This window comes from Haemaphysalis longicornis, unplaced genomic scaffold (genome assembly GCF_048455015.1).
Source record: "Haemaphysalis longicornis isolate Haplotype H1 unplaced genomic scaffold, Haemaphysalis longicornis Haplotype H1 scaffold_6, whole genome shotgun sequence".
NCBI classification, from domain to species: Eukaryota; Metazoa; Arthropoda; class Arachnida; order Ixodida; family Ixodidae; genus Haemaphysalis; species Haemaphysalis longicornis.
The window spans coordinates 98,074,997-98,090,765 of record NW_027526407.1 but is presented as its reverse complement, the minus strand read 5'-3'; the positions used below and the strand labels follow the sequence as shown (position 1 = coordinate 98,090,765).

The 15,769-nt window shown below is 47.7% G+C and overlaps 1 protein-coding gene across 2 annotated transcripts in view; it reads left to right on the top strand.

Annotated features, from left to right (window-relative positions):
* Window positions 1–15,769, top strand: part of Spas (spastin) — an 83,167-nt gene that overhangs the window by 34,429 nt on the left and 32,969 nt on the right. The window contains exons 2-4 of one of the 2 annotated variants that reach the window (XM_077672596.1): window positions 10,795–10,881; window positions 13,186–13,269; window positions 15,482–15,721. In XM_077672596.1, coding sequence (XP_077528722.1) covers window positions 10,795–10,881; window positions 13,186–13,269; window positions 15,482–15,721 — 411 coding nt within the window. The remainder of the gene's footprint in view (window positions 1–10,794; window positions 10,882–13,185; window positions 13,270–15,481; window positions 15,722–15,769) is intronic. The other variant, XM_077672597.1, reaches the window with a different exon arrangement.

Genomic DNA, 15,769 nt, shown 5'->3' with positions numbered 1-15,769 from the left:
AAGGGTAAATATAAAACACAGAAGAGAAAAAAAAAGGGTTACACACTGGGAAAATTAACATTTCAGAGAAACACTACAGATATAGACAACACATGAATCTACAAAGGACAAAGCACACATGTAAAAGGGGTCACACACGCACACACAAAGTACAGAAGCTGCTTCAGCAGCAGCACTCCACCACAATCTGGGCAGCTAGGCAGAGTTGTAGTGGAGTGCGCTGTGCAGCCCCGTTTTGCCTTCATTGTTCTTGCGTCTTCGCGGGTTTGGTTCTAGAGGTGGTCCACTGTTTGTCGTAACGGTAGCCGTACGGTTGTTTGTGCACTGTTCCTGCTCATGCTATCGCGGAGCCGACCGCCTAACCGAAAATGTAACTATGGTTAAGAGTAGAGCGTGAAAGTGGCCCAGTTTGACGGTCAGGTATTAGAATTTTAGCTGACCGTTTTCGACGGGCCGCTCCGGTACCGGCGGCTCGCTCAGCGCAACCGGAGCCAATGCCGTTCGCCGCCAATTTAAGCGCGCCACGCATGCGCAATGTCGCTCCGGTAGCGGACCGTCAAAAACGGTCTGCTAAAACTCGCTATTAGGCAGTTTTAGCATAATGTTACCGCGTTTACGTTACCATTTACCGTGTTTGCGGGAGTAGACTGCGCAGCACGAGAGTTACCGCGAACGGTAACTTACCGGCACAGGCTTCACCGTCACCAGCGCTTCCGGTAACACGGTAAACGGTAACGCAAACACGGTAACGATATGCTAAAACTGCTATTGACGGTGATGTGCTGGATACGGGGAGGAGAGAGAGAGGGGGGGGGGGGGGGCGTGCAAGCATTTGTTGATTCATCAGGGCTACAGTCCCTTCATACTTTTCTTAGTGCGTTCAAATTAGGCTGTTTCAGGTAAAGTCCCTCCATACTGCTCTCGGCCCTGACCGTGATGGAGGGGCTTTAGTTTCAGGAGCGGCTACTCAACACCCGGTTCTGGTTTTTGTTGGGGTTGCCGTTGGTTTCGGGATGATTTGAAGCCACGTATTAACACGTGAAGTGTAATTTAATTGCGATAAAAGATGTGTAAACAGCTGTGCTCAAAATTCTCATTACAAACAGTAATTTCTTTTCGGCATCACCTTACAGTGCGGGTATTGGCACTGGCCACTCGCCAACTTTGTGGCGTTTATAGAAAAAGTTGGTGTGCCGCACAGTTGGACATTCACACCCTTTTAAGAGGAAATACTTTCAAATAGCTACAACCAGTCAGCTGTTGTCAACAGTAACTTCATGTGACACTGAAATTGGCAGCACGTCTTGTTGCAGTCCCTCAATTTCTTTCCACCAGCAGAGCTGTTTAAGGTTACCAGAAAAAAAAATCACAAGAAAAAATACCGAGCGCACGTGTGCGTGTGCCTCGTGAGGAGCGCCCGGCGTCGGCCAGCGCGACTGTTGAGAACGCTGCCCAGCGTTCGTGGCGCGATCTCTCGCGTGCTCTTCTACTCGCCGCTTCACGTGCATTCGTGCCTGAAGCGGCAAGCACACACCCCGATTTCGCGCTACAGGCGCCGTGTTCGCGAAGCCGGTTGCCGTGGGTTCTAGCGCGTGCTAACGCAGTTTACTTCGGGAGAGATGTGAAAGCCTGCGGACAAAGCGATCTGGGCCTTCCAGCCATGGAGAACTTTCAGCGGCAAGTTCGGAAATCGATGTGCGGTGCAACGGCCTTGTCTCCGACGGAGGGAGAGGTGCCACCAGCTCTCTTGTTTCTCCAGCCTTTCACCAGTAGTGCTAGGTGCGCCGTTTTTTTTCAGATGCGAAGCATCTCATGGTCGCGGCTATGTCCCTCCCTCCGCCGTGCGGCGTCCACACCCCCACTGCGCATGCTCGGTTTGCTGAACGCCCGGTGGTGTCTTACCCTTTAAGGGCTCCTGGAGCGACAGTGTTGCCGGTGTCTTTCTGGGCCGGCACGAGACGAGCACGCTTCACGCGCCGTCGACGTTTCATCGTCGTCGGCGGCAGAGTGCGTCGGCGAGTCTCGGCGGGCCGTGATTACAAGCACCTCACAACCATCCGGGGAACGTGCATCGACCTCATCTTCAGGAACTTTAGGGTCATCCACTACAACAGCCCTTGACTTTACATTTCACAGACCATAAGTCGGTCATAATCAAAGTGGAACGCCAACCACAGCTCGACGTCACCTACGTTGAACATGATGATGATAATGCCTAAATAAAGACAAACTCATACCACGTAAGGTGGCTAGCCGCCTTAACCACGTACGTCTCTCTCTCTCTCTCTCTCTCTCTCTCTCTCTCTCTCTCTCTCTCTCTCTCTCTCTCTCTAATGCCTCTCCACTCTAACACCCCCACCCCCTTCCAATAAAACTACACCAGCTTCCCGTAGGGGAACCCTGGGTATGCGAAGCAGCCATGGGGTCAACGCAATTTCCCATTTCGTAGTTCCGGTAAGTGAAAAGTTTGGTAGTTACCATGGAAACCAAACGGTAAATATAACGGTAGCTACGCACCTCAACCTAACGGAAACTACGAACTGAAAACTAATGGGCACTTGAATCGACCCCATGGCTGCTTCGCATACTACTCAGGGTTCCCCTACGGAAAGATGGTGTAATTTTTTGTATTTTCAGAGTTCTATTATTACTTCTTGTTTTCGAGTTTCTCGTGTGGCTGTGTTGTAACAGCTCCAATCCAGAGTATAAGCAGAGAAAAACTAAATTTGAGTAGCCAAGGGAAGAGAGAGATAGATAGATAGAGATGGGTCAAATGTTGCAGCATAAAAGTCTAATCGTACAAACTGATCTTGAAAATTTATGGGTGCTTTGCCCCCTCTGTTTTCTATTACGAGAGGGACTAGGCAAAGAGGGTAAGAACGTTTTCGCGGTACACATGTACTCACGCATGTAAACATTTAAGGTTCATTTTCGACCTTTCAAAATGTCCATCAGTGGGCCGTGCAGGGTATTTTTTCTCTCTATCAACGTGTTCAAAGTTGACGTCTCCAGTATCTGGACCTACCTTCGAACTCTAGGGTGCTTTGACTCGCTGGTAATTTCGAACAGCTGGCTAAAGCCATACTCGCTGTTTTTCCAGCTTTCCTTCTTTCCAGCTTTCCAGGTTATCCTTCTCCGTGTTTTTCTCCACAACCAGACAGTCGCTGTGTCCTCTTCTTTTTTTATATCGTCTATGATTGCGCTGACATCGCATCGTTACCTCGTCCCCATCCCCCCGACCTTTTTCTTCTGGCGACGTATAATTGCTCCGCTAAATTGCTGTCGTTTCGGTCTGGCCTGGTCGGATCGTTGCATCCCTCATTACCAGCTGTTTTTGCTGCGTGCGTGTAGCGCCAAATGATTCTCGAAGTGGGCGTGCCCCTGTCTCGCTTTCTTGTTAAGCCTTTTTTGCGTGTACACACGTGTAATCGGAATGTGGCATGTTTGGTCTAGGCCTTCGTGCTTATGTCTAATGTCTCTGTGCTACCGTCTCCGCTGCTCGTTTTCCTCTTCAACCCACGCCTCGATTTTCGTTGCTTCGTTTAACGAGTAATGCGTAAGAGTGATTGCGGGCCATTTGTTGTTTTTCTGGACGAATGGTGCGCAACAGTAGTAAAGACTGCTCTTGCTTGCGAGGTCAGATGGGCAGGGGTGTGGAATTGAGTGTAGTTCCACCCCCTATTTTTTAATGGTTTTCTGTTAGCAGCATTATTTCTGAAGTGGTTTTATTGTGTGGTTTTACTCTTCGCTGTTAGTCTGCACTTATGATGTCTCTTGAGGAGGTAGTCTCAGTCACTTGTTCGTCTTCCTCCAGTGAGCAACCGTCACTTCTACGACATCTTCAAAGATGATATTCGCGTTAACGCTCTTGTCTTTCTGGAAGCTACTCGTAAACAAGGCAGTCATTTCTTTTTCTTCTAGGGTGGTGTTGCATATGGGTCCTTTTTTGTGAATTTTGCACGATGAGCGGCTCATCTTCGGTTATCCGTATTTAGTAAAGTCCGCTTCAAATGCCTTACGCCTTGCATTGCACTTATATCGCCAAAGCTTAATTGTACGCGTAGGATCATATCAGCGTTTTTGTTTCTTCTAATTTTGGTGTCCGTAGTTCACACAGACAACTGCAAGTCGCCCTTGGTGAAAGTTTGAATTTGGTTATCCGAGAGCAGTGCGTAGCCAGAAATAAATTACGAGGGGGTGTATACCCCACAAAAAAAAAAAAAAAAAAGAGACCGCGCCGAACGCCCAGGCAATGTCATTTTTCTGGATGCATAAATTTTGGGGGGGAGGGGGCGTCAAAGCAACCCCCCCCCCTCCCTTGCTACGCCCATGTCCGAGAGATGGGGACAAGGCAAGGTTCGCAAATGGATCTTCTTGTATACCCACAGATAAGTTCTAGAATATAGAAACCGGTGTGCTTGTGCTTTGCCAAGCTCGAAGGTGAATCCATTTCGAAAAATTTATTCCCGCATTTGTTTATCATCTGCTTGCGACATTGACCTTTGGGATGAAAGCTCTTACCACAAGTCTAAGGTGTCCTCGTTCAGAATGCAGGGCTTGCGGAGGAATTTTATATGCGCATACCTTGACTTCTGTGATCCCCCCATGAATACCACCTCGTCTCGTCCATCAGCAATGTAAGAAGTGGCATAAGAGCTGGTTGCTGCGATGTGCGCGGTGCTCTGCTGTGCTTTGCCAGATCTGAGAATTTCAGTGCGTTGAACCTAAAACCCGCCTCCCGCGATCTCCATCTCGTTTGTACTCACTTCACCGTTTTCAAGGACGAAAATAAAAAGGGCATCCAAGTCCCCCGACGTTTCTCAAGTTCAGCCACAAGGGCTTCAATATCAAATGAAGGCCCATTGATCGGCTGGAGAAGCGAACGGGGAGGTAAGAAGGTCAACTGCCAGCCCACGCCCACGGCGACCCACATTCGAGGGAGCGGGAGCGCTCTCAAAGACCCTTCTGCTCTCCTTTTCTGTGTTCGCTGCCTCGATTTCGTCTCGACCCCCGCCGTGTTGTCGGTGGTGGTGTCTTGTCTCGGAGGTCGTACGTGGGACGTTCCGTATGCGCTATTGCCGCTTCCTAGGTCAGGGTTGCGCGCTTTCGCCCGATGGAACGATACAGATGTGCAGAAAAGCGGGGTTGGCGGTCGTGGAAAGAGTTGCGTCGCTTGATTCTACCTTTCGGGTGTCCGCATATTTTTACCCTTGATGTATCGCGTGTGTGCTTGAGAGCATGGGGAAAGGTGGTCCACTTTCGCCTAAATTTATTTTTTGTGGGCCTTTTGATTCGGAGAAAGCTGAGTGGCCACTTTTGGGTCGTTTGTGCTTTCGACGGCGAGTTTGCGCTGGATAAATTTTTTGAAGGCGGCTTGCCCCTCACTGTAGAGAATGGGTCAGGGGCAAATTTCGGGCCGATTTTGTTCTTAAAACAGCCATGAAGAGAAAATACAACTTTGTTTAATTTGAAAGAACTAGGATTCAGTATCTCACTCGGCTCCATTAGAACCCCAAAAGATGTTTTTTTTAACGAAAAAAAGCAAAAAAGTATTCAAAAACATTTCAAATTTTGCGCCACAGTGACGTGTTATGAGCAAGAATGACGTCATACGGGCCAACAATAAAACATGAGTTTCAGTGCGTTAACTGCACGTCAGCATTCAAGTGATGCGGTCAAATGGAACTAGAGGCCCAATTACAGACGTCCAGTTATGTGTCGTTGCGACAGGTCAGTTAGGCGGCCGCCAATCGCACAAACAAGGTTCCGTGACGTCATAGAAAAGTTGCGGGAAATTGGCTACGGGGTCGCGACTGCTTCACACGTTTTCTTTAATATCTCCGTTATTTGTTCAAAGATTGCGATGAAATTGGTATCATTGCTATCGGGACTAAGCAGTCTTTCTAATAACCCGAACTTGTATTTTGTCTTCGTGGCTCCTTTAAGTCAGCTTTTCTGAGTAGCTGGATTTTTTTTTTTTTTTGGTACCATGTTTGCTTGTGATTGCAAGCCTTTCGCGGTCGCAATAGCCTTTGTTTAGTAATGCTTACGGTGGACTTTGCACATATTCTCTAAAGATGAATATGTCTGCACATGTGAGAGATGTGTAAACATTGTACACTCGTTTTATTGGGCAGTGTTTTGAATGCGTAGTCTGTGTTTAGTTTTTTTTTTTCCAGCCACTTCTTTTTTGCTATTTTTTTATTGAGAAAACTAAGTTTGAAAACAGCGTTCACTCCAAGTTTTTGTGCCACTTTGCTAATGACTCTTTAAAAAAAAGCCTTAGTTATTTTAGCGTCGCCGTAAAAAACCTTCAATATTACTGCAGCATCCGTGTAATAAACTGCTATTTTTAACTTAATTACTTCAGTGAGAAGGAAGACTTGCTGGTGGTATCACTCAATATTTCCCTATGAATCTCGAGACATTTTTTCCGCAGCTGAGCAAGGTTGAGTTATAGTTCATTTTGTCACATTTTTTTGTATTGCCCTCGTCTGTTCATACGTTTTTTTATTAATGAGTTAATAATAATTAATTAATAATTAATTAATACTTAATAATTAAACAGTAAGTAAACGGAGCACGGGTTGGAAATTTTGAGGGGATTTCTCTGCCATGTGTGTCTAGCCAGCAACCTCAGTAATTTTTCAAGAAAGTCATTCTAAAATAGAATCCGACTCCACGTACTCTATTTATGCTGTCAGCTGCATAAAATAGAAATTATTCTAATACCACTGTCACACGGGCACTTTCAGTCGCGATTGAAGTGAATCGCGATCGAGTTTTCGAGCGCGCTCGACGCACTGCCGCTGCTACACGGCCCGTTTCAATCGCGATCGAGAAGTTGCACCGGTTGCACTCGTGTGCGCCAGATGGCGCTAACAATGTACTTGCGGCCGTCGTCTGGTAACTTCGCGTGGTCTATGTGATACGTAACTATGTAAATGTTACCGCACTCTTATTTGGGTCAAGTTATTTGGCACAATTTGTGGAGTTAGTTGAAGTTGTCACCTTCTGTGTCATTACTGAGCGGGGACGAGAGTATCGCCGCTTTCGTTTGATCGCGCTTGGAAGCCTCGATCGCGCTTGAGAAACCAGGATTGAGTTCGAGTGGGATCGAGCTCGATCGCGATTGAAACTGCCGTGTAGCATGCGCCCGATCCGGATTGAGCTCGATCCGGATCGACTCAATCTCTGAGAGAGCAATTGTGGCCGACTTTATTTTACTTTGCAATGTGCTAGCGGCTCGGAGCCTTGACTTGGTGTGCTTTGTAGGTTTTGAAGTTGTTCAACTATTCAGACTAAGCGAAAGAAGTTGGGTGGAGCAGGTCATGTAATGTGAGAGTGAGGAGCAACTTTATACGGAATGGTTGCGAGCGAATGGTAAACAAAACAGGGGAAAACCAAGAAATCGATAGAGGGATTGACTGAAAGTTTGGGGAAGGAGAGTAGACTTGGTGGTCTTGGGATATAGAATGGGCTGGAAATCTTTGGGAGAGGCATTTGTGATACAGTGGGCAGAAACTGTCTGATGATGATGATGATAAATTGTTAACCACGTGGCTTCCGATACTCTTTCAAATTCTGCAAGTGTGAACTAGAGCTCATTTAAAACGGCTGCAGTTTTTGAAACTAACTGTCTAAACTAACTCTTGTTGGAATGCTGTTGCCGGTTCCACCGTAGACATCAACTTGTTCTAATAGGATTCTCACATGTTGTAGTTTGTAGTCCAGTGAGCTCGTACAGTAGATCTGGGTTGCTTCTTAGGTGGATCATAATTAGTGTTGTGCGTGACGCACATTTTGCTGAATGCTCTTTAGTTGCTAAAACATTGCTATGAGTGTTGACGAGCCTAACTCGATCGCGATTCACTTCAATCGCGATTGAGTCGATCCGGATCGAGCTCAATCCGGATCGGGCCGCTGCTACACGGCAGTTTGAATCGCGATCGAGCTCGATCCCGCTCGAACTCAATCCTTGTTTCTCAAGCGCGATCGAGGCTACCAAGCGCGATCGAACCAAATTTAAGCGGCGATACTCTCGTCCCCGCTGAGTAATGGCACATAATGTGACAACTTCATCTAACGCCACAAATTGTGTCAAATCACTTGACCCAAAAAAGCGCGAGGTAATATTTACATAGTTACGTATACCTACGACCGCGCGAAGTTACCAGACGCCGGCCGCAAGTACATTGTTAGCGCCATCTGCCGTACATAAGTGCAACCGGTGCAACTTCTCGATCGTGATTGAAACGGGCCGTGTAGCAGCGGCAGTATGCCGAGCGCGCTTGAAAACTCGATCGCGATTCACTTCAATCGCGATTGAGTCGATCCGGATCGAGCTTAACCTGGATCGGGCGCATTCTACACGGCAGTTTCAATCGCGATCGAGCTCGATCCCGCTCGAACTCAATCCTGGTTTCCCTGTCACACGGGCACTTTCAATCGCGATTGAAGTGAATCGCGATCGAGTTTTCGAGCGCGCTCGGCGTACTGCCGCTGCTACACGGCACGTTTCAATCGCGATTGAGAAGTTGCACGGGTTGCGCTCGTGTTCGCCAGATGGCGCTAACCAAGTACTTGCGGCCGGTGTCTGGTAACTTCGCGCGGCCGTAGGTATACGTAACTATGTAAATATTACCTCACGCTTATTTGGGTCAAGTTATTTGACACAGTTTGGGGCGTTAGTTGAAGTTTTCACATTCGGTGCCATTACTGAGCGGGGACGAGAGTATCGCCGCTTTCGTTCGATCGCGCTTGGAAGCCTCGATCGCGCTTGAGAAACCAGGATTGAGTTCGAGCGGGATCGAACACGATCGCGATTGAAACTGCCGTGTAGCAGGTGCCCGATCCGGATTGAGGTCGATCCGGATCGACTCAATCGCGATTGAAAGTGCCCGTGTGACAGGGGTATAAAGCGCGATCAAGGCTTCCAAGCGCGATCGAACGAAAGCGGCGATACTCTCGTCCCGCTCAGTAATGACACAGAAGGTGAAAACTTCAACTAATGCCACAAATTGTGTCAAATAACTTGACCCAAACAAGCGTGCGGTAACATTTCCATAGTTAGTATACCTACGACCGCGCGAAGTTACCCGACGCCGGCCGCAAGTACATTGTTAGCGCCATCTGGCGTACACAAGTGCAACCGGTGCAACTTTTCGATCGTGATTGAAACGGGCCGTGCAGCAGCGGCAGTATGTTGAGCGCGCTCGAAAAGTCGATTGCGATTCAGTTCAATCGCGATTGAAAGTGCCCGTGTGACAGGGGTATTAGTGCGCAGAACTTTAGCCGCCACTACTGCGGTTTGACGTCGGCATCAGCGTCGTAACCGAGCGAGCGAAGACAAAGAAAACGGCGGAGGAAGGTGTGGCGGAAGTGTGAAGGGGAGAGCACTATGCTGGGCCCGCACGAGAAGCTGCTTGGCGAAGATGCGCGGCAAAAGTGTAAGGTTGAGATGGTGAGACATGTTGGGCGGTGACGACGCGCTGCGAGATGACGCCATAGCAGCGCGAGCTGTCGTGCACTCTAAAGGAGCACTGACACGAAAATTTTATGTTCCACCTTTATTGCTTTTATCGATGCCTAATGGTCTGGCAAACCCGAAACAGCACTTTAAATACTTCAGCGTCTGATAATTAATTACATTGAACGGCCTGAAAAATCGCTTGGTTCAAACTCGCGCTTTCATCCCGAAAGGCGCATATGAGAGAATCCCAGCGTGACCTCACTGCTTTTTGCGGACATCAAAACACTGGGGAGGTCAATGGGGGTGCTGTTTCGACCCCGCCGTTGCCGGAGTTGAACGGGTGAGCTGCCTGAAGGTGCTAGGCCTACCATTGCGGCGGAAATTCGATGACCGCCTTCAATAAAAGTCATGATGGCGACTTCTATTGTGATTCTGGGCTATATTATCGCTTCCTTTCCCGTGTGTGGAACTTCATTTTTGCCAGCAGTGCCTTTCTGGGCAGCGGTTACGCCTGTAGCTCTGGCTACGTGCACCCGTTTGTGAATGCACCGGCGCCCCTTCGCCGCTCACGGGCTGCCCGCGTGAAGTGACGTCACAAGTTTTTGGCGAGCGCTGTCCGCATCACTTCTTTTGGCTACCACGGGATGATGTCACGCTGATGTCCATTTGCTGAGTGCCGCTCCGCGTGCAGTTCCGTCGGCGCGGTAAATGAGATGCAATTGAAGTAATGTTCTTCGCGTCACAGGCCGCTGATATTTCAGCCAGGGTATTCTGTTGCGTAAAGGAAGCGAACTGTGCAATAAAATTAACGCCGAAAATTGGGGTCAGTACTCTTTTAAGATGACGCGTTCACTTCCTGAGACGCACTTCGCGTTGCCAATGGTTACCAGAGGCTTACCAACGATGACATTTGCACAGGAGGTTCAAACACTCTTTACAGAAACATGCTCAGAGGTGGCGAGGCACTGCGAGTTAACGGCAGAGTAGCACACACCGCCGTGCGTTCTCTGATCACGTGATCACTTCCCGAGTAGCAGCAGCTATGCACCGTGATTGAGAAGACTGAAGTTCACGCTGCACACAAATTTTGCATTAGGGAGCATAGTAATCATCAGCCATTTTTTTTGTGCTACTCTTGCCCCTTGGCACCGTAAATTTTCTGCACTTTCGGTGAAGAAATGCTTGTGCGCTTGAGAACCTGTTGGGGATGTCACTGGCCAAGGGTGTGTTTTGAATAGTGCCTTTCAAGTGTGCTGCCGCTTAACTGATCAGTTTCCAGGTAATGAGCATTTGTGGTACTAATTGTTGCGCTTTCCCTGCAGACTTTAAGGAGCTCGCCATCGACCTTTACAAGAAGGGCATTGAGGAGCTGCAGAAAGGCATCGCCATTGACTTCTCCAAGGGCAAGGGTGAGCCCCTCACCACTAGAAAAATGGAAAAGCTTTTTGGTGGGGTATGTGTGATGGCCTGGTACGATTTGAGGTGCAGTTGAGAGCAGCGAACTGAACAAATCGGCCAAGGCTTATACTTGGGCTATTTGGTGCAAAAAAAAACATGCCCGCAAGTGAGGATAAAGATATAATAGTAGATAAAGCACACTGGAGAGGGGCCCGTGGGCTTCTTTAAGCTCATCTCTTTAATGAGAAGTGGTTGACTAATAACATTAGGTTGAAAGTCTGGCACCGTGGCCGAAAAAGGGCACACAAGCAGCAGACTGCTGAAAGAAAAATAAGAAACACGTCAAGAACGCCGGGATCGACGCCAAACTTCTCAGGGAAGCTCCTGCAGATAGACTTAAAGGAGCCATGAAGACAAAATACAAGTTGGATTTATTAGAAAGACTGCTTAGTCCTGATAACAATGATACCAATATCATCGCAATCTTTGAACAAATAACGGAGATATTAAAGAAATGTGTGAAGCAGTCGTTACCCCCTATCCAATTTCCCGCAACTTTTCTATGACGTCATGGAACCTTGTTTGTGCGATTGGCGGCCGTCTAACTGACCTGTCGCGACGACGCATGACTGGACGTCTGTAATGGGGCCTCTAGTTCCATTTGACCGCATCACTTGAATGCTAACGTGCAGTTAACGCACTGAAAATTATGTTCTATTGTTGGCCCGTGTGACGTCATTGTTGCTCATGACACGTCACTGTGGCGCAAAATTTGAAACTTTTTTAATGCTTCTTGCTTTTTTTCGTTTAAAAAGAAATCTTTCGTGGCTGTAATCTGGAGCTGAGTGAGATACTGAATACTAGTTCTTTCAAATTAAACGACGTTGTATTTTCTCTTCATGGCTCCTTTAAGCAATTGAGTTGAAAAAGGAAATTGGGTGGATATGTATCTTTGCTAGGACTCAAAACCTGGGGCCCCTAAAATTCAAAATGAACATGCATCCGTTACGCAACCTTACAGGTGGGCTTAGTGAACATGTTGTGATCTTCAACTGGGACATGTGTATGCAGGCTTACAGGAGTAATCTGAGAATGCCAACAACAGAAGTAGCAGTTATGCGAGGAGCGAAGTACATTCCCGCCAGATGTCCTCTATTCTTGGCCGCACAAATGCGGGTATGCGCTGAGTCGTGGCAATGGGGAGAATTAAAAAGTGCAAAGGATGGTAATGATGAGGCATGTTTGGCCATTTTTATGCTAATCCTTTCACAATAACTACATCATAAAGGCTGCTTAGGTGTCCCCATACTTCTCTTTTGCCACTTGTAGCCACATTTTCGTGGAAACTATTGTGTGGAAACTTTTGTGACGTCACTTTCGAAGATTGTGGAGGCGCAAAGATTAGTTTGGCCACCATTGCTCAGGCAGCATTGCATTCTGGAATCAACTGCAGCGAAAAATGTTGTGTCAGCCCGCTAAAGTGTGATTGAAGTTGCCCTGAAGTTTCCCGCAGAAATTGACACAGAATTCTAGCTGACCTAATGCATAACCCCCAATACCACCGCAGTCGCACTTCTTGTGTTGCAACAGTGAGGTTGCAGCATCATTTACCTGTTTAAAGGAGCCATGAAGACAAAATACAAGGTGGGTTTATTAGAAAGACTGCTTAGTCCCGATAACAATGATACCAATATCATCGCAATCGTTGAACAAATAACGGAGATATCAAAGAAAACGTTCGAAGCAGTCACGACCCCCCAGCCAATTTCCCGCAACTTCTCTATGATGTCGTGGAACGTTGCTTGTGCGATTGGTGGCTGCCTACCTGACCTGACGCGACGACACGTGACTGGACGTCTGTATTGGGGCCTCTAGTTCCATTTGACCGCATCACTTGAATGCTAACGTGCAGTTAACGCACTAAAAATTGTTTTATTGTTGGCCCGTATGACGTCACTCTTGCTCATAACACGTCACTGTGGGGCAAAATTTGAAAGTTTTTAAATACTTCTGGCTTTTTTTTTCGGTAAAAAAACATCTGGGGCTGTAATGGAGCTGAGTGAGATACTGAATCCTAGTTCTTTCAAATTACTCGAAGTTGTATTTTCTCTTCATGGCTCCTTTAAGGTTGTTTTTTCAAAGGTGATATGTGCTCATATCACGTTGTTTGCACTGCACTTTTCTTAACTGTTTGGTTGTATTTTACCCACCCACCTCATCCATGCGGTTACCTCGAGGGTATTAAAAATAAACAAATAAACTAAACAAATCTGCCTTCCCCTTCCCCCTCTCCCCCTCTTCCTCCTCTTCTGAAGGACCGACGTGGGAGCGGGCACACAGGCTGACAGACAAGATGAAAGGGAACCTGGACATGGCCAGGGACCGGCTGGACTACCTCGGTTGGTCACCAGAACCGGCTCTTTTCTTCCTTCCCTTCGATTCCTTAATTGCCACTTCTTCGGCGGGGCTTCGTTCGGGTGAAGTAGTGGGATGTGTGTCGCTGCATGCTTTTCTTCCGTTGAGGCTTGTATCCTACATCTTCACTGGTTCTCATATGAAGGTCTGACAGGGCATTTTCAGTGTTTCGCGAAGACCTTCCCGAAATTGTTTCTGGCTATTTTTTGCTGCCTTTTGCCAAACCTTGCCGGCAGTGCAAAAATGTGGCTTTGCTGCATGACTCATACGTTTAACTTGTGCACACAGTCCACGTTCTAATGTGGGCTTTTTGCACAACACGACAGCTGCGCGGGAAAGCCAGACACACAAAAGGCAGGCATACAAGTCGGTGCTTGAATGTAAAAACAGGTAAAAAAAGCGCAATTAGAAACATGACACACATGGAGGAAAGACACAGGACGAGCACTGGACAGTTTTCGTAACTGCTGTGTTTTATTAACCCAGTGTTTTATTAACCCTATGTCTTCTTTTCTTTTGCGTCCTGTCGCTAGCTGCGCTGTTTTTGCCATGTTTCAGGCGTATAAGGCATAAAACCATTGTTACGGCGACTTTTAGGAGCAAGAGGGAATTTTTGCTTGGCAATACAGCACATCAGCATAACGGTCAGGCAGTAATGGCAGGCATGGGCAATATTAGTTGCTAGTTGCAAGTGCAAATTGGTTGGCATAACATGGTTCAAAAATATTCATTGTGGGATCCCACATCACTTTTGCAAGCATAAAACAGGTGCCCCACCCACTCATGGTTGAGAAGCACGGCTGTATTTCATTTCGTTTCATTTATTTTACCCTCGGAGTAGGATACGTTATAGAGGGGATGGGCTACAGCAACGAACAGAACGACTACAGGTGTGGTGCTTAGTAAAAACACTCTTGGAAGAAGAATATAGGAATATAATTCAGGCACACAGTGGCAATTATGCCCTTGGTAATTTGGTGTTATCATTTTGTTAGTTGTCAGGGGGGGGGGAAAGCTTTTGCCCTGTAGTTGCCAACTGCAACAGCCGATGAACTGTGCAATTTGACCTGGTTTACAACTCTCCCACAGTAACTTTCAGTCGGTTTTTGTTGGTTTTTGTGACAGCATGCTGGCTGCAGGAAAAAGTGGTCCAACGGTATGTGTGCATGTCACAGTAGATGTTGCAGCAATGTTGGCACCATTAGTAGTTTCTTGGGACTTGCATCCTTCCTGAAGTGCGCATGTGGTTTGAAGCCACAAGCTAAGGGCAATTTTGACAAGTAACAGCGCAACAGTGGGGAGAAAAGGAGCCGGGGAAAAAAGAGCTGAAGTAGCGTGCATGGCTCACTCAATAGTGTAGTAATGTCAGGTTGCTGCGGTGTTGTCGTCATAAACTGTGAGTAAAGCTGCACACCTTCTCCTCCTATTCTGAGTTTGGAAGGGGCTTTTATTGCACTGCAGCCATCAAAGAACATAAAGCTACAGTGTATGTACATTTGAACGACATAGGCAGTGCTTTTTTTGGTTGTGACTATTTCGTAAAGAGCGACTCGTGTCTCAAACATAAAGGGACGGTTCTGCATCAGTCGGGTTAAAGAATCGGGCTGCTTGGTTTTGCATTATATTGTAAACTTTAGTTCGGCTTACGCGGTATACAAAATTAGGAAAGACACATGAGTAAATTGGGCCCGTTTTGTGTGTGTGTCCTCTATAATTTTGTGTAGTGTGCAGTCTGCAATAACTGCGCAACGGACAGGACATGAGAAAAGCTGACAAGGATATGGGCGCTGACTGAGGACTAAATTTCGTTGAAAGAAACAGCTAAATGTCAGCTTTTCTTGTGTCCTCCTGTCCCTTGCTCTGTTTTAATTGATGATCCTTACCGGCTCGCCCAGCTTTGCACTCTTGTTTGCTACAAGAACTGTTCCGTGTGCGTTCGTCGCACGCTTGTTGTCAACATTGCCAATGTATCTCGGTTATCAAGCTTCTTATCTCTTCAAACCCACCCTCCGCTCACATGTCCGCACTTCCTTTGAAAGAAAGGATATGCATGGTGTGGCACTTTTCGTTGGTGTTTGCCATGTGATAGAAAATGTCAGAATCCATGGCACGTGCTGTTGTTACTGCCTGCCCGTGCCCTGCATTGTGCGCCCCGCTTTCCTCCCTCCCACCCCCTCGCATGGAGCGTGCCTGCAGAATGCATGGTGAAGATAGACCACCTGGGAGATGAGCTTCCTTGGCATGAGGGCGTGGCACGACCGCAGAGGCGGCGTGCCTGGCAGAAGGCGGCGCCCGACGCGACCGCCACCAATCGGGACGGCCCCTCGTGGCTCAAGATGGCCGAGAGCAATGGGGGCGGACCCCCACGGTCGGGCGGCAGCGGAGCGAAGCGCTGCACCTCACCCACCCCGCTTGTGCCAAGGGCGGCCCCTGGGGGTCAGTGCTGTGCCCTTTTCTTTTCATTTTGATTTTGCATTCAGAGTG